At 34.5% G+C, this 24,610-nt stretch overlaps 1 protein-coding gene across 6 annotated transcripts in view; it reads right to left on the bottom strand.

Annotated features, from left to right (window-relative positions):
* USP40 (ubiquitin specific peptidase 40) overlaps positions 1 to 24,610 on the bottom strand; it is an 83,495-nt gene that overhangs the window by 40,213 nt on the left and 18,672 nt on the right. For 4 of the 6 annotated variants that reach the window (XR_006736934.1, XM_045559590.1, XM_045559592.1 and 1 more), the window contains exons 9-18: positions 23,953 to 24,048; positions 22,039 to 22,146; positions 14,549 to 14,849; positions 11,934 to 12,015; positions 9,913 to 10,084; positions 7,987 to 8,071; positions 7,019 to 7,089; positions 5,975 to 6,297; positions 3,728 to 3,848; positions 2,344 to 2,401 (exon numbers count right to left, since the gene is read on the bottom strand). Coding sequence is in view for 5 of the 6 variants with exons in the window: in XM_045559590.1 (XP_045415546.1) it covers positions 2,344 to 2,401; positions 3,728 to 3,848; positions 5,975 to 6,297; positions 7,019 to 7,089; positions 7,987 to 8,071; positions 9,913 to 10,084; positions 11,934 to 12,015; positions 14,549 to 14,849; positions 22,039 to 22,146; positions 23,953 to 24,048 (1,417 nt within the window). In the remaining variant the exon portion in view is untranslated. Of the gene's footprint in view, positions 1 to 2,343; positions 2,402 to 3,727; positions 3,849 to 5,974; positions 6,298 to 7,018; positions 7,090 to 7,986; positions 8,072 to 9,912; positions 10,085 to 11,933; positions 12,016 to 14,548; positions 14,850 to 22,038; positions 22,147 to 23,952; positions 24,049 to 24,610 lie in introns of those variants that run through there. The other 2 variants (XM_045559593.1, XM_045559594.1) reach the window with 2 other exon arrangements.

The following is a 24,610-nucleotide window of genomic DNA, read 5'->3' as shown; positions in this document are numbered from 1 at the left end:
CTGAGCATCTTTCCTTTCCCTAAACTTACTGGTCATTCACGGGTAGGTCTTAGTTTGTAAAGTGTCTGTTTGATCTTCCCAATTCAGGTTCGGTTGCTTGCCTTCTGATTAGGTTACAAGAATTGTTTTATATATTCTGTATTTAAGTCCACTGTCAAATAGGTGTTTTATAATTATTTTCTCCCAGTTTGTGGCTTGCCTTTTCAAATGCTTTTTGAAGAGCAGAAGTTTTAAATTTTGATGTAGTTTATTAGTTTTTTCTATTTAAATTTAAATTTAAAATACAATTTTATATTTTTAAATATAAAAATACAAACCTTTCCTTATGGTAAAGTAACAAAGATTTTCTCATACATTTTCTCCCAGAAATTTTATAGTTTTAGGTTTTAACATTTATCACTATGATCCATTTTGAGTTAATTTTTTACATCATGTGAAGCAAAGCTTGGGGTTCATTTCTACACATTTGGCTATCCAAATGATCCGGCACTATCTGTTGAAAATACACTATCTTTCCCCATGGAAATACCTTGGCACATTTGCTGAAAGTCAACTGATTATGTGTGCACCTATTTCTGGATTCTCTACTTAGTTTAACTGTAAATATTTTAGGCTTCAAGGGCCACATATGATCTCCGCTGCCCATTCTTCTTTAACCAGCCTTTTTAAAGTGCAAAAACTATTCTTTGTTCACTGGCTGTATAAAAACAGGCTGTAGGCCATAGTTTGCTGACCCCTGCTCCATATGTTTACCTGTATGCCAAAACACACTGTCTACAGTAAGTTTTGAAATCAGATAGTGTAATTCTTCCAACTTTGTTTTTATTTTTTTCAAAATTATTATAACTACTTTAGGTTCTTTGCATTTACATATAAATTTTAGAATCAGCTTCTTAATTTCTGAAAAAAGTGCTAAGATTTTGAGTAAGAATGCACTGAATCTACAAATCAATTTGGGGAGAATTACCCTCTTAACTATTGTGTTTTCTGATCCATGAACATGGTACATGGCTCCATTTATTCAAGTCTTATTAATATCTCACAGCAATGTTTTCTAGTTTTTAGTGCACAGGTCTTGCATATATTTTGTTAAACTTATCCTAAGTTCATGACAAGTTATGCTATTAAAAATGTTTTCTTAATCTTAATATCCCTTTTTTGTTGCTAGTAGATAAAAATACAGTGGATTTCTGTAAACTGATTTTGAGTTCTTGCTAAACTTACACATGAGATACCAATTCACATTCAGTAGAATGGCTATAGTCAAAATGACAATCACAAAGATTGGCAAGGACTTACAGAAACTGCAACCCTGATACATTCCTAGTGGCAACGTAAATGGTTCAGCCACTTTAGAAAATAGTATGGCAGTATCTTATAAAGTTAAACATAAATTTGCCATATTTGACCTAGCAATTCCAGTCTTATATATCTACCCAAGAGAACTGAAGACATATGTCCACACCAAGTCTTATAAGCAAATGTTTATAGCAGCATTACTCATAAAAGTCCAAAAGTGGAAACAATTCAAATGTCCATCACTCATGTTTGTCCATGATAAACAAAATGTGATATATCCATAGAATGAAATACCAGCCAACAATAAAAAGGAACAAGCTATTGATACAGGCTAAATCATGAGTGAACCTCAAAAATAGTATGTTAAGTGAAAGAAGCTCGACACAAAGACTATATATTACACAGTTCCATTTACATGAAATGTTCAGAAAATTAAGTTTATAGAGACAGAAAGTAAGTAGATTAGTGGTTGTCAGGAGCTCGGAATACAAATAGGTCTAGGGATCTTTCTGGAGTGATAGAAGTATTCTAAAACTGAATTGTGGTGATGGTTATACAATTCTATACACTGATAATCACTGAATTATACACTTAAAATGAGTGAATTTTATAGCATGTAAATTATATCTTAATAAAGTGGTCAAAAAAAACCTAATGCTAAATGAATAGTGAGTTTGCAGTTATATTCAGTATGTTAGAATTTATGTAAATATAAAAAATAATATATACATATACACATATGTAAGTATAATATATATAGTACATTAAGAATACTTGGACTAGATACACACTACACCCCAATCAGGCACACTGGTCCCATTTGGGGAGGAAGAGAGAATAGGTCTGAGAAGGAGGACACAAAGGACTTTATTTGCAATGTTTCAAATGAAAACAAACACATGGTAAAATGTTAACATTTGTCCATTTTGGGTGGTAGGTTCTTGAGTTTTCCCTAAATTATTTTTTGTACTCTTCCATATTTTTTTCAATTAAAAACCAAAACCAAATTAAACCAAGGACCAAAAAGCAAGTGTAAATGATTACCTAGTTCCTTCATTAATTTTAATTCCTTTATGGCTGTAATTCGAATATCAAACACCACCTAAAATAGAGAAATAAACTAATGACTGTGTATAAGTTGAAAACAATGGGAGGAGATGAAAATGAAGATTATTAGTGTGTGCAAAGATTATCTGAGACATTAATGACTTGACATTTAGTAGTTTTTGCCTACTTGAAAAAATTTTTCCATCCCTGAAATTCTTTTATAAAGTCAAAAGCAAAAACTTAGAATAGATCCTCATACTTAAGTTTTATCAAATTGATGTTAGTTGGGACAGGAAGGACACCTACAGAAAACTAAAGAAGCAATTCTAGCTGGAAAGGCAACAAGCTGACAAACCACTAACCCTCCTGATGAGAGCAAACAAAATAAACTTCAGGCAAACACATTTCTCTATGTTAGGAATGATGAATTTGGGGCCAATAAGCATAAATAATATAAATATGCATAATATTAGTTCAAGAGCATTATTTAAATTATTTTATTTTAAATTTTCTTTTTTCTCTTTTTTTTTTTTAAGCTTAAGCTAATTTCCTCTAGGGGATAAAATCTTGGAAATTTAGGGGTTAAACTGATGTCAGAGATAATCTATTCTAACTTTCCACCAGTACCCCACATTGTACCAAGAAAAAACAGACTGAATAAAGGACTTCACCAAAGTCTCCCACTTAGGGCCAGGGTACTAGGTCTCCTGAGCTTTAGTGCACTGATCTTACACTGCCTCCTTGACTGTATCAACAAATACTAACATACCTTAAGAAATTACAATATTTACATAAAAGAAAACAACATTCTAGTAACTTTCTTTTAACTTGTTACAGAAAAAAACTTAATAAATCAGAACTGCATAAATATGAAAAGATGTTTCCTGAGATGATATTTAAGATAACCAGCATTGTAGTCTTTGAGAGATAGCAGCTGGCTCTATACACAGAGACTATAAGGTAGAGCAACTTAAGATAAACTTAAAAAACAAAAACCCACAGCACAAAACCAAAACATATACTTGTATACCTGCTTTAAAAAATACAGAAAATAGCCTTGAAAATGGCATTTTCAAGGAAGCCAGAGAATTTTGTTTTCTGGGAGCCAGAGGATTCCATGAACTAACAAAATAAGTAACTCTCACATTCTAATTCTAGGCTTTGGAGGGGGAAAAAAAAAGGCACATATTTTTCTGAAATATGCCAAAAACTAATATAGATAAATAAGCAATAATCAAATGCCAAAAAATAAAAAGTTGATTTCTTCAGAGATTTAGACATCTGTTGAAACAACTGTTCTGAAATGTTAAGGTATTGCTTTCTAAATAAAATTCTGTTAACTGAAAAACTGTCAGCCAAATTTTATTTATCATCAACTCACCGTGTTACCTGTTGCTGATACTTTAACTTGCTTCTCTTCAGATTCTAATTGGCATAAATTTTTAACTTGGAGCCAGTTGATCTCATTTATACTAGTCCATTTCCCTTGTTTGGTTAACAAACTGTAGGTAAAAAGAAAAGATCAGAAAAGTAACAGTTTTTGTTAGGTTCCACTTACAAAACTCTACAGGTGACCCTTAATGCGACTAATTAAAGGCGATCAAGTTCTACTGAGTTGTCTCTATGAAAGTTGGCTATCTTTCTAGGGTGATGTTAGGCAGTAGATGGATTCTATATTAATGACTCCAAATATTCCTTGATTTATAAGAATAATTTGTTGCCACATTTCTGACAGACAACTGCTGTAATTGAACAATCAGTTGTTGACTTCTGCCTGCACGCTGGAATCACTCAGGGAGCTTTAAAAAGAGTACCTATGCCAGAAGCCCACCCCATAGGATTTGGATTTAGTTTAACAACAAGGTAGTTGTGTTTAGTTTGCAGATTGACATTGCACAAAAGTGCCACATCTAAGGAGTGTCATATACATCATACACATTGTATATTTGTATTTCTTATAGAGTTTCATTATACGATAGCAGCTAGGAGTAGAGTATCTTGTTCTAACAAAATTTTCCCGCAGATAGTAGTAAAGGGTCTTGAGGAAGGAGTGCCTTTCTTCTAATTCGCACAGAAGCACTGAATGGGCTAGCAGAAGTCCTCTTTGGGAGTGTATATCAGAGCCCTAATACACAATTCTACTCTTTATATCAGTTTATTACACTCTAAGACCACCTTAAGTTAGCAATCCTAAATATAAGAGTTTGAAGTGCAAGATGTTAGTGAAAAACTGGATGATGACAATGACAATGATCATGTCAGTGAAGACATTTAGCAATTACTATGTGCAAACACATTGTAAGCACTTAACTCTTTCAATCCTTTCAACTTGATGAAGTTGGTACTAATTATTATCTCCATTTTACAGAAGAAACTGAGCAGAGAAAGATGGAATAACTTGCCCAGGGTCACACTGTTAAAGTGGCAAAGTGGGGAAACAAACCCAGAGCCCGTGCCCTTGCCCACTACATGGTACTGCCTCACCTAGGAGCGAAGTGAGGCCAACTATAATGTCAACATAGATTACTATGTAGCTGTCAAACGAAGTTTATAAAGAGTCTACAAATATGGGTGAAGGGGAGAGAGCAGGATACAACTATTTATCTACAAAATAATCATTATTATGTTTTAAAAGAAAAAGGCTTCAAAACAAAAAAACAGTAACTTGAGTTCAGAATAAAAGGAAAGCCATCTAGATGCTAACAGTGATTGACACTGCATGGTCAGTGAAGGGATGCTATTTCCCAAGTCCTAAAAAATGTATATTACCTTTTATAGAGGAATATATAACAAACTTTCTTATAAACAAGGTGAGGAAACATGTCTGGGAAATCTCTGTCCAAAAGGTAATGACTGATAAATGTAATACAAAATAAGCACAGTGCACAAGTGCGCTGCTCCTCTGTGTCAGAACTACTGTCACCAACAATACAGAGGTCCTGCAATCTAAGAAGATTCACAGCACTGATATAGCAAGAAACTCGAAGTCTTCAATTTATGGAAATGTGAGGGTTATAGTTTATGGCACACTGATTACAGAAATGTCCTGTCACAGACATAGATGACAAAAGCAGAGAGATGTAGCACCTCTGAGCTTTGAATGTGAACACAGGATTCAAGGGGGCCGTAGGTAACTAACTGCCCTATTTGGGCAGCTGCGTCTCTCAAGAGTCACAGAAAGAATTACACGGAAAAACTGAACTGTCTTGTGGGTCTCCAGTAACAAAATACCCAGACACAATTTACCCATGATTTTAATACCCCTCTCAAGTAAAATTTCAGGAATTTTCTTTGTGAGAACATGGCTTTGGTTATATAATTGGTGCTAATCAGAATTCATCTGATAGGATTTTGCTTTCTTGCCAACTAATTTAGACTATATCTAGTCTATAAAACCAAGGATACTTATATTATTTCGTCACCATGGTTACCAAAATATGACTTTACAACATTTTTTCCTCTAAGTTGCATAACCTAAAACATTCCTATATGTAATATTTAGAACACAATGTCTAGAAATAAAAGAACATTTAAGTCATCATTAAAATAAAGCTTTAGAGTTCTACTAGATGATACTATAATTAAAATGACTTAAAAAATTTTTCTTTTTCTCTCTTTTGTGAGTTACCTGTTATTGTCATTATTAGAATCCTGAATTAAAACTGAGCTTCCGTTTCTGAGACCTTGTTCTCTGAATGTTTTCTTCATGTCTTCCTTGGGAATGGCAGTCCAGCTCTCTTCACCTGCACACTCAGCACTGTTTATGAAGACAACACCTGCTGGGATTGTTAAGGCTGTGAGGACAGTGCCCACTTCTGCATTAGATGGAAAGACGTGTGGAGATTCTATCACCTGCTGACACTTTTCTCCTTCACTGCTTGTGTCTAGATGAAGAACATTTAAAAGCAGAGGTTCGCAGTCAATACCAGTTTGAATCTGGACTCCACCAACCTGCAATCATATCAAGACAACCATTAGTATAGTTTATATTTGCCAAATTAAGTCAACGTAATAACATAGAAAAAGATTACTATTGTAGAACAATCCTCATATTTTTCAAGTAAATTAAATCCTCACAAATGTCTTTTAAGTATCAGCAGAACAACTTTAGATTTATATTTTGAAACTTTCTCTTATCCACTTTTTATTTTTTAGGAGAGAAATCTGGACTGACAGTAGAAATTTATGAGTTATCAGTGGTAGTAATGAAGCCAGATGGATCACAGCCAGTTCACAGAGTGGCTGAGATGCTCTTCGCCGCCCTCTTAAGATAGAAATTCACTCTTTACCTCCAAACCACCTCCATTCCCTAACTCGGTACAGCTACTCAACTCACTCCCTTCTGAATTCCCACAGGCACTGCACACAGACCCCGACTCTAGCACACAGAGTGCAATTGTTCACACTAATTACTCACACTAGCAATGCCTGAAGGACACAGACTGACTGACTTGCCTTTGTGCCTAGCATTTGACACACAGCCTGGCATAGCAGAGGTGCTCAATAAATACCTCCTTAACACACAACCAACACTGACTGTACCTAACATCTGTTGAACATGTCAGCATTGTTCTAATATCTAATTGCCTTCACATGTGAATAAAATTTTCTTACAATGGCTTTTTAAAAATCCAAAATTATCATAAATATTTCTTCAGTATTTTTTTTTTACCTCTACCCCATTCCATACAAAGATATCTTCCTCATCAGCAATTTCAGTTTCACACAGTGTCAGTTCGTCTCCTAGAAAGATGAGATCACCAGTGAGACCATTCGTCATGAGTCATCAAAAACAATTTAGCTAAAGAAAGAGCTGAGACATTTAAATATTTGTTAGAAAAAGCATTCTTATTAAGGAAAATTAAGAAAAAAGCTATAATTATTTTTATTATATTGATATTATTTTTTATTGTTTTAAAATTTTCTTTAATATGTCACATAAGCTTTGTGAGCATGGCAGCAGGACAAGAGTAGATACAAAGGTCAAGTGTACTTGAGGTACCTGACATTCTGAACAGGAGTTAGGGTTAGGCCCTTGCTCTACCACTAATTAGCTGTATGTCCTGTGCATGTCAAGTCTCTCAGCTTCAGTTTTCTCATTTATGAAATGGGGATAAAAGAATTTTGTGAAAATTGAATGAAATAATTTACTTAAAACATTTATTAAAGTATTTGGCATAGTGAAGCCCAAATTAAATGTTACTCTTGCTACTGTTGTTATGTTTTGTTGCTATTTAAAGGCAGTAAATACTTTTAAACTTTCAAATTATTTTTCAAAGTCTGAAGCTGAGGGTTGGGCAGAAAACCAAGTCATATAAATAAGATTCAAATGGTTTCCAAGTATTTTGCTCAACAATTTGTGGTAATATAAAAAAAATTCTAAAGACTTTAAAGAAATTTTTGGTAGAGAAGTTACTTTAATTTCAGAAAATATAAAAGGTTTCCATGTTAGAAGAATTTCACTTATTATATAAATTGGATAAATTATTTCTTTTTGAAAATTGACAGTGTGAAGACGATCTACATAGTTAAGAAAGCAGTAGATGAGGGAAGCACTGGCAAAACGTAGAAAATCACAGACAAGCCCCATAAAAACATAAATGCATAAAGCAAATTGCTGTGGTTTCATCTTTATCTTACCTTCAAGTGTCTGGTAAATGTGAAGTCCTGCAGGTACAAGCTTTGCAATGCTAAGAACCATATCTCCTTCCCAAAATTCTAACAGCTACAGAATATTAATGAAAGAAAAGAGAATAATGAAAGTATTACACATACATGTATCTACAAAGATAGGTAGACTGCACCTTTGCAGGGTAGGTGAGAAGAGCACTGTGCCCATTCACACATGCAGGTGAAGCAGGGAGCAAGCAAATGAACACTCCCACTCCTGCCTAACAACAAAAATGTGGAAATAAGACATCGCTCGTTAAATTAGTCAAGTCCAAAATGGCTAATCTCAACCATTCCTGACTGAAGAACTCTGGCATACACAAGGAGCACAACTGTCTAAACAGTTCTACTTAATTTACATGAAGACCACTTTTATCAGAAAGCAAACTGAACAGCATGCCAGCTTAGGAACTTTTCCCAAAAGAACTTATTTGTTTAATCAGCCCTGTTCAGGGAAAAGCAGCACTAACTCTAGCACACATTACTATTCTAGTTCCCTGAAAGGAATGTAAATTTGTAAATTTAATAAGTGGCATTACTAGTTTACTTAATAGATTACCACGAATTTGTTCTAAGTTTCTAGATCTGAGACTCTGGGCACTGCGGTAACCTCGCCAATATATCACCCATAAAGGTCATGCCTAGTCTTTCTCCACAACACCAGAAGACATTTCTCTTAAAAAGAAATTTCATATTTATAAGTGATTAGTTTGTCGTGTCAGTTTCTTAACCTCTTGCCAGTGGCTTACTTCTAAGATAATAGTAGATATGTACACTTAAACAAAAAGAACAGGCTGGAGTGTATCTAAAACTTATGAAGTAAGTAAGGTATTTTCCATTTGAAATGTCACCCTAGGCAGGTTCAGATCCCCATGTCCACCTATAGCAAAAGTGTCAGAATTGGCTCAGAAATAAACTTTTAATGAAAAAGTTCAGAAGCATTAGACAATTTTAGAAATCTTGACACTGATCCAACATTTAAATAACATTCAAATCAGCTAAAGTTTAAAAAGAAATTGGTTTGCTTTTCTTAGAAGAAAAAAATCAAAAGGAAGCTAATAATATTGGTGATACAATTTTTCAGAAAATTCATTTAAATTATTTCTGGGAAAAAAGCAAAAAAGCTTACATTTTCTATCTCCCTTTCCTTGGTCAGGAAGTAGTGTGATCATGAGGAAAGGACCCTAGATGGAGAGTGGGGAGACCATGGCTGGAGTCCCAGTTCCACTATGACTAGATTTCTGACCATGGGCAAGACATTGGGTCTCTTTAAATCTCTAGGATCTCACCTTCAAAATGGGGCTAGCCTGCCCTCCTTAGGTCAGAGAACCACATTACACAGTTTATACAAAAGCAGTGTGAGTAAAATAAAGAGCACCACTGTTGCTATTACCATCATTACAACACAGCTGGATAAATTATTTGGAGACAATGATTACAACGTTTGTTTTCACTATAGTCTAGTACATACTTTTCTTCACTTAAGAATCTTATTAATAAATGCTGTCTTATATTGGAGGGTACTAAATTAGTTGCTTTTACTTGCTTAGTCGTTCTGTTTTACGCAACACGCTCATCTTTATCTTCTCACTCCCTTTGAAAAGTAATTGTCTTTATTTTCCATAAAAAGAGACAACCATATTTATATTCTTTTTCCCCCCAAATAAAATGTGCCAGGCCTGTTTCTCCACCTGAAAAGCTGCTGTTAGGAGCTGTGCAGAAAAGTCTCTCTAAAAGACTTACAAGTAGGGGAGAACATTTAGGTCAGTTCTCTATGAAGGGGCAGATGTAAAATTTCCCTAAGCAGGTTTGAAAAACAAAGTTATATCCTAAACAGGATGAAATGCTCGCGATGGACCTTAATGTCTAAATTAAGAGGAAGTAAGGCTAAATTACCTGAAATATTGATTGTCGGAGATCTCCTAAAGTTTTCCTTTTATCAAAAGTCAACTCCCACACGCTTTCTGTTTGAGAGGCTACTGGGTGCAGAGCCCCATTGAAGAAACGATATTGAGGGCCCAGGTGGAGATGCAATTCAAAATTATTGTTTGCAGAATCACATTCTGCCCTTTAAAGAGGCATAAAAAATACATAAATACTATGTTTTTATATGACACTATTTCATCTCAAACCAAAAATATTTGATTTATAATACAAATAAGGTCTCCATTTCACCTAAATAACATCCTTTTCCTCTATGTGCCAAATGATTCACTTTAGTTTTTCAATAAATAGCAAAAATTCAGCTCTGTCACCATGAATTCCAAGGTTAAACTGTTTTAACATAGACTATGCCACATTAATCACATTTCTCTGAACATGTGAAATCTTTTTTGTTTTTATTTTTTTAGAGATTACAGTGGTGCAATCATAGCTCACTGCAGCCTTGAACTCCTGGGCTCAAGTGATCCTCCTGCCTCAGCCTCCCAAGTAGCCGAGACTACAGATGCGAGGCACCTCCATGCCCAGCTAATTTTTAAAAAAATTTTTTTGTGGAGATGAGGTCTTGCTATGTTGCCCAGGCTGGTCTCGAACTCCTGGCCTCAAGCAATCCTCCCCCCTTGACTTCCCCAAATGCTAGTATTACAGGCATGAGCCACCATGTCCAGCCACTAAAAATCTTCTAATCCTGAGGTTGTAATTATGAACAAAATGCCAGAAACCTGCAGTGGCAGGTTTACCAACTTCTATGTCATCCGTCATCCTTACTTCCACTAGTCTCCATAGATTCTCCCATAAAATATTAAAAGTTGCTAGCATGAACTTCCTTAGTCTATATTCTCCAGGTTAAATGTCTTTAGTAGCAGCTTGGTGCTAGCTGTTCTTTTCTGAATCCACTTACCTGACTCAGCACAGTGCCAAACACATTATGCTACCTGTTCTTTTCTGAATCCACTCAGCTGACTCAGCACAGTGCCAAACACATTACCCTAAGTGGACTCTGACCATTTAGAGTTAGAATAAGGATTATCACCATGACTCAGGTACATGAGATACAATTCTATTGATATTAATGTGGTCAGAGAGCACGATTACATTAAAGAACTTAGGGCTGGCTGTCTAAAACCTCTCCAGTTGTTCTGGTTTTCTAAATTATTTTTAATACCAACTGCTAGTCTAGACCACTCATGCAGGTTATTTTTTGTACTTATTGCACTCTGTTAGGTTTTCATGTTTTTAGTACCTTGGTTTTTGTTGAGAGTTCATTTGATCTTGGTGTGTCATTCACTATACTTGCTACGTTTTTCCCCAGCTCTAAGTCAGTGATAAAAATGGTGAACACATCCCTGCTATACAATCAGCCCACTGGGTCCTAACCTAATATCCTACTGACCCTGTCAGAGCACAAATAATCAGTTCTTCAGGGTCCAATGTTAGGCCCCAAAAGAGAATACTGAGATCATCAAGTTCTCACAAACCATCCCTTTAAGAATCCATGATAGGCACTTTCCCAAGATTAACATTAGACCCAACAGTTTGTAGAGTCCGTATTTCCTTTCTTTTGAAAATCTGCGCACCTCTGGTCTTCTGTCACGACGTGCCAGTTCTCCACAATTACTTAAATAAGAGGGGTCATTTTATTGGCAGGTTTTCTTTGTACCCAAGGAAGTAATATGGCCGGGCCAGGATGCAATTCATTTAACCCAACTGTGTGCTCACCGGTTTCTCTAATCTTCTTAGGCTTTCATACCCCTTTAGCGATGGCCATTTTATATGTCATTATTTAGTTCACAGATAAGGATAATTTAAAAGGAAAAGACACCCTCACTATAAAAATTCAGCAGCCCAACAAATATTGGCATTAATTAGTTGACTATTTTTTTCTTTTTAATTTTAATTATTAAACGCTTAAGGCCTAAATTAGATCTTCAGTCTCCAAAAATACTACTTAAACTCTAAAAGTAATTTAAAACTACCTTTTTGTTTTCAGTTCAATGTTAGCTGCATCCATTTCATTCAGCAAATGACATGGAACTCCATACCTTGGATTAGCTTGAGCTGTGAACAAAACTTTTCGTTAATTTGTGTTGGCCAAATGAAATCTGGGTCATTAATTTGTGTTGGCCAAATGAAATCTGGATGCTGAAGAGGTAGCATGAAAACCAGAAAGGACTGTGCTGGGAGCTGGGAAAAGTGCTACTAACTAGCTGTGTGAATACTAATTTTCTCTGGATCTCAGTTTTTCCATCTGAAAAATGAAAAGGTTAGAACAAATGAAAGGTAAATAGTTCTTTAAGCCAAGCCAGAAGAATTTCATTTCTTCAACTTTCTTTAAGTATACTTTTTAAAAAGAGTATCCACATTTTCATCCTGATTGCAAATGTAATTACTTACTGTAAAAATTCTGAAAATTATTTTTAAGAGTGTAAAAGGAAAAGATACTACCTGTAATTTCATTCCCAAGAGACACAAACACATATACACACTTTTTTTTTAAACTGGGATCATATTTACCAAATTTGTAACTTGCTTTTTCATTTCATATGTTGTATTTTTCCAAAGCCTTGAATAAATGATTACATAGTAGTCCATTGTGTAAGTAGCATAATTAGTCATTCAATCTTTTTCTGTTGGACATTAAGGTGATTTCCAGCTAGTCACTATTATAAAACAATGGGACCAACAAGCATCTTTGAACATAAATACCTATCCACAGCTCTGATTATTTCAAGACAAACTTGTGGAAGTAGAAATACTGGTTTAAAAAGCTTGCTTGTTTTAAGGCTTTTTATATACGTACACCCAAACTGATTGTATTAGTTTACACAACTACTAGCTGTGGAGGAAGCATCAACTGTGTTTGACTTGGTAGGAAAAAAGTGGCACCTCATTGCTGTTCATCTCATTGTGATTCACATTTTTCTTATTATGAGTTAAGTTGAAAAATTTTTTGAAGAAATAGGAATTCCTTCTTTTGTAAACTGCTTATTTATATCCTTTCCCCACTGTACTACTGAGCACAATGGAAGAGCACTCTACAGATAAGGGAACTAGTCATATATTTATTTTACTGTTTTCCACTAGTTTGTCATTTGCCTTTTAACTCTATTTAAGGTTTATATCACTTTCCTTAATTTTTTCCTTTATTTGCTTTTAAGCTTAGTAAAGTCATTTCTACCTTAACATCAGATAAATATTTAAGTTTTATACATTTTAAGTTTCCTTTTTTATGTAAACATTAAAGGAACTATCATTTAAGTGTTTGGTATGATAGGGAAAACGCCTTAGTTATTTCCCTAGCAACTGAACCAACTTCCCAGTTGTATTTATTGAGTAATTCACTTTCCCCCCATTTATCTGAAGAACTACCTTACCATGGATTAAAATCTCAAATATGCTTGGATCAATTCCTGGGCTTACTGCTCTCTTTGAATGATCTGTTCATCTCTTTACATTATTATCACTACACTGCCTTCATTGCTATAACTTCATAAATATGCTTTTACTGGTACAGTAAATTTCCCCTCAGTAGTCCCTTCTTCAATTTTCATTACTTTATGTAAATGAATTTTAGAATCATTTTATAAAGTTCTGTCCTTTCATCCCCAAAAAAGTGCATCAGGATTTTGGCTGGACTTTTATTTAATTCCTAAGCTAACTGGAAAATTGTCATTCAGTATATGGTCTAGTTATGCTCATACTAAAAATCAATTCCATGACAAAGACTAATATTCCATCTGAAGACATTCTTTTTCTGTTAATATATCTTTCCATAACTGTGAATTCCGGTACACAATGTTTTTATCAGGCTTATTACTATATCTTTTTTCTCCCAGGACAATGCAAAGCCTTTCTGATTAACAGCATAGTTATGTAACTGTTTCAGATCTAGAAAATTAATTTCTTTTGATTCACATGAAAATTAGTAACTGCTTTATCCTAATTCTTTATAAAAATGATCACTATGCTCATTCTCTAAGAACATTACCCTCATCTCTAATCACAGATATGACTCAATCTACAAAGCTTTCCTAATTAGGGTTTTTTACTTTTGAGCAGACTTTGGGAAGTGATCAAAAAGTCTTACTGACTTATTCATGTTATTAATATCAGCTTCAATTAAAAAATTCTCTTTATTATTATGGGTCTCAATGGTTAACCCCCACGGTCTGGGTTCTCTTAGTAAGTTCAATGAAGAGTGCTTCAAAGATATTTCAACTGCTCAAAGAACACATTACCTTGAGGAAAAAGATAAAAGAAAGAGAAAAATAAAGGGGAAGATATGAAAATAAGACCAAGGCCACTTACAACTCAAAGGCAACATAATGCTCAATGACAGAGCCAAGTCTGAGCATGGGACAATCACACTCAAGTTTGCCAACACAATAAGAAGATACTATATTATGTGACCAAGAAAAGCCAATTTTGAAAATCTAACTATGATCTCATATTATCATAGGAGAGAAAATTAGGTAGAAATATATAATCTTTATAAAATGACAAATTGTTAGGGTGAAAACTCAAACAGCACTTGATGTTTATCTTCTAAAGTCATTAACTTAAACAAATAGGTAGATTTTTCTTTTCATACCTTCAGGGGGTCTCTGTAATCGGGATTTCCGATAAAACAACATATAGGCACTTTCTTTACCCTGAAATTGCTGTTCAATATCCTTTTCCTTGATTGGTTGGACTTTGGAATCATTTATATCAAACCAGTGAGGACAGGAGGTATTATTGCTTAATCCCAAGGATTCTGAAGTAAGTGTCTTGAAAATCTGTTGATCATTCCTTTGGAAACCAGACTCAGCCTGAAGAGAACAGTTCTTCAATAGACTAACTGTACTTTCATCTGAACTTAGTAGAAATATCTGAGAATGGAGCTGTAAGAACTATACAAAAACAAAAAAACAAATACTAGGTTAATAAAATTTTTTAAAAAATTAGACATGATAAAAACAATGTTTTCTTCCTTTCTGTGATTAGAGCATTTAACTTCATTTTTAATTTTGGCCTGGCCAGCTGGGGTGGGAAGAAATCCATTTGGGTATAATAAAACATTTAATAAAACCAGAGTGTCTATTCAACAGTCTAATATTAATAGTTATGTCAAGAGAGAAAGTTGCCATGGCACAAGCTAAAAAGCACTGTAGTTATACCTTATTAATGCTTTTTCAAAAAAGTGTTTAACTAAAACAGATTAGGTAAAACAAACACTTTTGAAATATTTAAAAGCAGTCTAAACAAAACACAAAACAAAGGCAAGCACACAGTGCATGACTGTAAAATATAATTTGAAAACTAGTGATCCAGAAAGACTCTGTTGGGATAAAGTGGTACTGTAGGCCTACATTATCTTTTAACATTAACTAAATTGAATGTTGTCTGTTCTGGAAGCTGACAGGTAAGTTCAGAAAATCAAAACATAGAATGGCTTAAATCACAATCCCAAAGACTATTTCTCAAGTTCTTCTTGATAAAGGATTGGAAGGAAAAAAAGTCTCTCCCCATTGCCTATCCTACCTCCTCATCCCCTACTCTTCTGCTCTCTCAACACCCTAATCTCTATGCGGCTGCATCACCTCCTTCTCTCTCAGCAAAAACTTACTTTATATAGAAAATCACTTGCTTACCTCATCAATCACCATGAAAAGGTGATTCTCTCATTTTTCTCTTGGAAAGAAAGTAATTTGTGGTAATGTCAACTGTCTAATAAAAACTATTATTTTATCACAAACAGAAGAGCATAGGCCTATGCCATGGGGCATATGACCCAAAGACAATATTGTTAACACTGTGTATCACAACAGAGGGTAAAATAGTTTTGCAGCTAATTTGTTTTAGATACAATAAAGTATAGACAATTTGAAAGCTCTGAGTAGTGAAATTCCTTTTTTTAAGTAATGAACTTTCTGTATACCCAAGTTTTTCTTTATTTGATAGTTGAAAATTCACTGTTTTACGCCTCAAATTTCAGTGCAGTCTAGTACTAGTAATGGCAGAGAGCTTTTATTAGATTAACCTTCCTGATGAAAATGATAAACTCTAGACAAAATGATGAAAACAATTGTTGGGAAATTAACCAAAAATAGACATAAAGTGGATAGGACTTAATACTTCAAAGTCTCAGTTCATAGCAGTGCATGGTAGAATCGAGTTTAAGAAGGCAGGAGTCTTATTGGACTGAGGACCCAGAAGTTGAGAATACCAGAAATGCAAGAAAGTAAAAGAAAACATGCCATAAAGGAGTCCAAATCTGTATCAAATCCCCCTAAATCCTTGGCTAATTCCTAAATGGTGGATCCCAAAGCACCCAGTGGAAAGCAACAGCTAGGTTTAATATCTGAGCAGAGTTGCCTGCTGCCAAGTAGAAAGAACATGGAAATTCAAGTCCTGGCAGATTAGAAGAGGATGGCAATCTTTTTCTTAAACGGCCACATGGTAAATACTTTAGAGGTAAAATTGAGAACATTATGTAGGTGCTTGTAGAGTCTTTTAAAAAGTAACCATTTAATAATATAAAGCTTGTTCTTAGCTAAAGACTGTACAAAAACAGGCAACAGGCCACATTTTGCCCACAGGCCATAGCTTGCCAGTCCTACCTTAAGAGGAAGGACCATGACCCAGGACTAAGAGCTGTTTCCCAGGACTAAAGGCAAAATTGCAACAGACCTACCCTACCAAAGCCCAAAATGAAGCTTCCAGAGGATTAAAAAGATTCCAAAGTAATTTATGGGCTTGATAGAGAATGCAATGGAAAACTCTTTAGAGAAAAGTAGTATCATCCAGAGTCTCTAAAATACATCATCCACAATGTCCAGTAGATAACAAGATTAAAAGAGAGGGGGCTGGGGGGTGACGGTCAAAGGATACAAAGCCCTAATTAGACAGGAAGAATACATTTTGAGGGCTTTTTTTTTTTTTTGGATATATTGCACAGAGTGGTGAGTACAGTAAATATTAGGTCATTAGATATGAAATGTTCGATTTTGAATCAATAGTTTATTATATCTCTAACAAGAAGCAGCACAATTAATCAATGTATGTGCCTACACTATCAACACACTTTTGCCATCTTAATGGCAGCTTATTTATGCCAGCAGCGAAGCGGCCTAGAAAGTGAGTGGCAATGAAATTGTGAAAGACTTTTTCCACAGCTTAAGAACTGAACATTTGTCCTTGCAACAAGTGGTCTAAAGCCTGGAGGAAGTGGTAGTCAGTCTGTGCAAGGCCTGATGAATAGAATACAGTGGATGACAGAGAGTTTCCAAATCCAGCTTCTGTAGTTTGAGCAGTGTTGTTTGCGCAACATGAGCATTGTCTTGCAAGGGGATTGGCCTCTAGTGACCAATCTCGGCTGCTTAATCGCAAGTATCCTCATCATTTCATCCAGTTGGTTGCAGCAGACATCTGCTGTAATACATTGACCAGGTTGCATGAAGCGGTAGTGGATAATACCAGTGCTGGACCACCAAATAGACACCATTAGCTATTTTTGATGAATATTCGGTTTTGGACTATGTTTTAGCACTTCATCTTTATCCAACCATTGTGCTGAATGCTTCCAATTGTCAAATAAAATCCATTTTTCATCACACATAACAATATGGTGTAGAAATGGTTCACCTTTATCTCGTGACAGCAAAGAAAGGCAAGCTTTGAGACAATTTCTCTTCTGATGCTTGTTTAATTCATGCAAAACCCATCTAGCCAGCTGCTGTACCTTGCTGGTTTATTTCAAATGGTCTAATATTGTTGGAATAGTGACGTCAAACCTTGCTGCTAATTCACTTGTAGGTTGAGATGGATTCGCTTCCACTACAGCTTTCAGCTCATCATTATCGACCTTGGTTTCAGGTCGCCCAAGTGGCTCATTTTCAAGATTAAAAACACCAGAATGGAACTTCTCAAACCACTGACATACTGTGTGTTCATTAGCCACATCCTTCCCTAATGCTTCGTTGATATTTTGAGCTGTTTGCACCATACTGGTTCCAGAATGGAACTCATATTAGAAAATAACATGAATTTTTGACTTATCCATGGTTTCACAAAAATTGCTCTAAAAAAAATTTGAAAGATAATCACAAGCCAAAACATGCGTTTGAAAGAGTGAGGACATACCTTCACAATAAAAATAAAACTAGAAGTGTCAAAATGAAATGTCAGCGATAACAACTGTCAAACTTAGTACTTAAGGAAATCAGACATTTCATACTTAATAACCTAACAATGTACATTTCAAAATCACTGAGAGTAAATTTCAAAAGTTCTTACCACAAAAAATGATAAGTATTTGAGAAAATGGATATGTTAATTAGCTTGATTTATTAATAATTTTCTACATTGTATTCATAAATCATAACATCACTTTGTACTCCATAAATATTTATCTATAATTTGATTTATAATTTAAAAAATAAAAATACACATTAAAAATATTGTGTAACATGCAAAGAAACAGGACAGCATGATTCATAATCAAGAAATGAAATAGCAAATTCATAAGAAAAAAGAAGAGTCAATAGGAACAGACCCAGAATTAATCTAGATATTATAATAGGAAACAGATATCATAAATATATTAAAGGATTTATAGGAAAAGATGACAGACTGGGTAAATAAAGAGATGGGAAATTTCAGCAGAGAAATGTACACATTAAATAAGAACTAAGTGGAAATCCTACAGCTAAAAATTACAATGTCTGAAACACAAAGTTCATCGGTTGGGCTTAACAGAAGAGTGGCTGAGCAGAAGAAAAAAATCAGTGAACCTGATCAATGGAAATTATCCAAATTGAAGCGGGAGAAGACTAAAATGAAAAAACCAAACAAATAAACACTCCAGAACATCCAAGACCTGTGAGGAAATATCAAATAGTCTAATATATACAGTCGGCCCTCAGTATTCCTAGGTTCCACATTTGCAGATTCAACCAACCACAAATTGAAAATATTAAAAAAAATCCAACATAAAAAATAATACAAACTTAGTTATAATATAACAACTATTTGTACAGCATTCATATTGTATTAGGTATTGTAAGTAATCTAGAGATGGTTTAAAGTATACAGGAGGATGTGTGTAGGTTACTGTGCATACTACACCATTTTACAAAAGACATTTGAGCATCTGCAGATTTTGGTATCCTCAGGGGGGTTTGGAACCCATCCCCCAAAGATACTGAAGGACAACTGTATGTAATTGGAGTCCTAGAAGGAAAAGCGAGAGATAATGAGGCAGAAAAACAAACTGAAGAAATAATGGCCAAAATTTTTCCAAAACTAAAGAGAGACTTGAGACCAGAGATACTAAAAGAAAAAAACTTAGCAAATACAATGCAAATAAGCAAAAAGAATGATGATACCTAGACACATTATTGTCAAGATGCTGAGAACCCAAGATAAAAAGAAAATCTTAAAGGTAGACAGAGAAAAAGAAACATTACATTCAAGAGAACAAAACAAAAAATGACAGTTGACTTCTCATCCAAAATACTAGATGTCAGAACACAATGGAATGACATCTTTAAAGTGCCAAAAGAAAAACAAACAAAAAAACTATTAACCTAGCACTCTATATCCATCAAAAATACCTCTAAAAAATGAAGGCAAAATAAAGATTTTCAGAGAAAGAAAAGCTAAAAGCATTTTTCACCAGCAGTTCATCAGAATGGATAAATACAAAACTATTTTTTCTTTAATTTCTTTAAAAGTCACTTATGTGTTTAAAGCAAAAATAGTAACATATGGTGGAATTTACAACATATGCAATGGTAAAATATAAAAAGACAATAGTAAAAAGGATGGGAAAATAGAATTATACTATCCCAATCATCGTACATTGTACATGAAGTGGTTTAATTTATAATATTAATTTATGGATAATGTAATCCCTAAATGAAATTAAACAAATATGTAAATCTAAAAAGTCAATAGAAGAGATAACAATGGAACACTAAAAATTAATCCAAAACAAGGCAGGCAAGGAAGAACAAAATAGCAAAGAGTAGAGGAGAAATAGAAAACAAATAGCTAGAAGGGAGATTCAAACCCAGCCATATCAATTATTACATTAATGCAAATGAACTAAACATTCTAACAAAAAGGAAGAGATTTTCAAACTGTCATCTGACAGAAAATAGATGAACAGTGGAGAAAATCAAGCAAGGCAAAGTTATTTTCTGGAAAAGTTTAATAAACTTGATTAACACTTAGCAAGACCAATGAAAAAGAAAGCTAAAAAGCACAAATTATTAATCAATATCAGAAATGAAAAAGGGAACATAACTTCAGGTTCTATAGACATTAAAAGAAAAATATGGTGATGTTTTAAAAAATTTTATGCAACAAATCTGACACCTCAGATAAAAGAACAAAATCCTTAAAAACCATAATTTTCCAAAATAAATAAAAATCAACTTGATACTGAGACACACTTGCATAAGAAAGCTTATATGGCTACATTAATGCACCAGACATGGTAAATTTCAAGGCAAGGAATATCAGCAGAGACAAAGAACGGCATTTCATGCCAGGAGGCCCTAACAATCCCAAATGCACCTAATAACATAGCTTCAAGATACACGAAGCAAAAATTGTTGAAACTAAAAGGAGGAAGGGACAAATCCACAACTATAGCGAGGAAATTTTAAAACTCCTCTCTTGGTAACTGATAGAAAAGAAAAAAAATTTAATAAGGATAGAGAAGAAATAAAGAATACTCTTAGCCAATTTGACCTAGTTGACATGTATAAAACACTATACCCAACAACTGAAGAAAACAACTTCTCCAGTGAACACAGAACATTCAGCAAGACAGATCATATTCTGAGCCACGAAACAAATCTCAAAAAATTCAAAAGAAATGAAGTCATACAGAGTATGTTCTCCAAGTACAATCGCGTTAATTGTAAAGCAAAATATTAACATAACAAAAAGATAACTAGAAATCCCCCAAATATTTGGAAATTAAGTAGCACATTTCCAAAGTACTTGTGGGTCCAAGGAAGAATCATAAGGCGAAATCACAAAATTATTTTGAACTGAATGATAATGAAAGCATGTTGAATATAGCTGCAGCTAAATTAGTGCTTAGAAGGAAAACTATAGCATTAAGTATTAGAAAGGAGGTTTAAAAACAACTGAGATATCAACCCAAGAAGCTAGAAAAAGATGATCAAATTAAAGCAAGTAGAAGGAAGGAAATAATTAAAAATAAGAACAGAAATAAATGAAATAGAAATAGATAAGCAATAGAGAAAATCAATAGAATTATATCTAATTATACCTAAGGCAAAAGTTGGTTTTTTGAAAAGTTTTATGAAAATAAAGTTGATAGCCCCTAGACAAGACTGATGAGGAAAAAGGTGAGAAAAACACAAATTATTAATATCAGAAATGAAAAGGGGGATATAGCTTCAGGTTCTACAGACATGAAAAGGACAATACAACATATTTTGAACAACTTTATGCCAATAAATTTGACACCAGAGATAAAAAGACAAATTCTCTAAAAAACACAATTTTCCAAGATAATGTAATAAGCAACAAAAAAATCTATTTTTTTGTGGTCTAATTAAAAGATATACTTAAACACTTATTGATGTGGGTAAGTGTTTTGCTCCTATAGGAAACAGCTTCAAAACGTTTACTAAATGTTCTGCTGCTTTGCTTGTTTTCAGTCAAGTTGTTAATTCTGACAGTTTTTTCATCTACTCTTACAGCTTAGGTTCTAGTAAACACCAAATTTACTAGAATTCTGTATAAAAGAAAGATCAAGAACCTGAAGGCATTTCTGTTAGTAAAATGACAAGCTTTAGTATTTGAACTTTGTGACTTTTTTTTTTTTTGCTGTTGTGATTAGGAGCCACTTCCCCCCATTTTTTTTGCTTGCTTCTTATTTCTGTAATCAGTAACTTTAAAAATACTTGATAAGTAACTTGGCAGAATTTTAACCATTAAACAAAACTACTGAATTTATTTTCACATATTTTAAGCACCTTCATGCAGAGAAATTCATGTTGGTAGGATCATTAAAATTTCCTGGGACTAGGACTTCTATTATGATGCCATTATTACCTTTCGCAGTGGTCCATGCTGTTTTCTGTATTTCTTGTTCCAAGATACTCCCGTCTTTTTCAAGAGTCTCTGGCCCAGCTGATCAACAGTAATTAAATTATTCTCCTCCTTATGAAAGAAATACAAAATTACTGAAGAAAACTTGATGAGAAATAATTACCCACTTATAAATTCAAAGGGATAGACTGGATTACATCTAATTAAACATGCCTAGGACGGCAAACCTATAAGTGGATTAATCATCATTATTTCATTATAAAAAAGTTTTTTTAAAAAGTAGATTAAGGCCGGGTGCGGTGGCTCATGCCTGCAATCCTAGCACTCTGGGAGGCTGAGGCGGGACAATCACTTGAGGTCAGGAGTTCGAGACTAGCCTGAGCAAGAGCGAGACCCCCGTCTCTACTAAAAAAATAGAAAGAAATTAGCCAGACAACTAAAAACATATATAGAAAAAAATTAGCTAGGCATGGTGGCTCATGCCTGTAGTCCCAGCTACGTGGGAGGCTGAGGCAGAAGGATTGCTTGAGCCCAGGAGTTTGAGGTTGCTGTGAGCCAGGCTGAGGCCATGGCACTCTAGCCCAGACGACAGAGTAAGACTCTGTCTCAAAAAAAAAAAAAGTAGATTAAGCCTCAGTTTAGAAAATTTGGAGTTTTGCCACTTTTCATGTGCCACAGTTTAACCATTTAAATAGAAATATCCAAACAATAGCCTGAGGTTTGGCAATTTTAAGAAGAAATATTTAAGTGCCAAAAAGAAAGCTTAATGTCTAATCTGAATGTTTCAAAGTAGAAACAAGTTCTAAAAGGGGGTGAGTTGTGGCTGCTATAGGCTGAATTGTATCTTCCCAAAATTCATATGTTGAATCCTTAACCCACAATACTTCAGAATGTGACTGTATTTGGAGACAGGGCCTTTAAAGAGATGATTAGGTTAAAATGAGGCCGTTTTTCATTGTAGGGTAGGCCCTAAACCAATCTGACTGGTGTTCTCCTAAGAACAGAAAATCCGGACACAGAGAGAGAGAGACACCAGGGATGCACACGTGCAGAAGAAAAACCATACGAGGACACAGAGTGAGGGCAGCCATCTGTAAGCCAAGGAGAAAAGCCTTAGAAGAAATTAAAACTGCTGACACTTTGACCTCAGACTTTCAGGCTTCAAAACTGTCAGAAATTTCTGTTGCCTGTGGTCCCCAAACCCCGGGTAGAGGCCCAGTACCAGTCTGTGACCTGTTAGGAAAACAGGGCCACATATCACCGCCTGAGCTCCACCTCTCCCCTCCCCCCATTCGTGGAAGAATTGTCTTCCATGAAACTGGTCCCTGGTGCCAAAAAGGTTGGGGACTGTTGGTCTAAGCCACCCAGTCTGTGGTATTTTGTTATGGCAGGCCTAGAAAACTAATACAGTGGCCACAGATCAACACAGTTAAAGTACTCAGCCCAGGTCCCTAAAGGAAAGTATAAAAAATCACTTATTAAGAATGAATGAATAAATGAAAGGAGACCTAACATCTTTAAAACAGGATACTAAATAAACATTAAAAGTCATATACTTGAGGTAAAATTCTGTTTAAAATGACAATAACCAAAAAAATTGATAACCCAACCCCATATACAAAGAAAACAGAATGTAAAAAATATAATCAAAGTGTTAACAATGACTGTTGGTATATGGTCTATTTATGCTTTTCATTTTCTTTATATATTGTCTGGGTTTTTCCCCTTGAATTTTCTACCATGATAATGTATTTCTTTTCTAACCAGAAAATCCCCGACAAAATCTTTAAAATGTAGACATGGAGAATGTCCTGAAGGAAAAAGACTATGAATGGTAACAATATTATATCTTCCAACTGAATCTCATGTAAATATGATATATACATACACAAAAACACATACACATACATACACTACCTGCAATAAGATTGCTTTTAGAATCATCAATGGATCGTCAACCTCTCCTCCATCCTGAAGATCTTTCAAATTCACATCTGGTTTACTTTTTTCCTCCTAGGAAGGAAAACAATAAAAGAGTTTCTGTTACTAATCCCTTAAAAAGTACTTAACAAAACTGGAATATCTATGCCATGGGAGTTTCAAGATGGAGAAACAACGATAAAAAACATCATAATAATCTGTATACGATGTTTTGGAATCAGGTAAAACTGGCTTTGAATTCCAGCTTGGTTGAGCAATACTAGACAAGTTAATCTCTCTTGCTTTCTCTGTAAATTGATATTATGAGATAAGTAAAGTTTCTAGCACAATACATATGATGGGTTCCAACATTCTCTGGCTTAGCACTACTTTAGCTGCATCCTGCGTAATTTGGTACTTTAGGTTTTCATTACCATTCAGCTCAAAATATTTTCTGGTCTTCATCCAGTATGTTCTCACTCACTTGTGTTGGCCTAAGGAAATCCTAACCATCATTGCAGGCTCAGCTTAAACACTCCCTTCTATTTCGGGATCATCCAAGTTTTTGCCCCATCCTATGAAGGTATTGGGGAACATGTCAAAATTATTAATTACCTGGTAAGCTATTTTTATTGACTTTTTTCATACATGTCAT

Source organism: Lemur catta, chromosome 8 (genome assembly GCF_020740605.2).
Source record: "Lemur catta isolate mLemCat1 chromosome 8, mLemCat1.pri, whole genome shotgun sequence".
Classification (NCBI taxonomy): domain Eukaryota; kingdom Metazoa; phylum Chordata; class Mammalia; order Primates; family Lemuridae; genus Lemur; species Lemur catta.
Note: the sequence above shows the minus strand (reverse complement) of the source record. Positions and strands in the feature narration are given on the sequence as shown.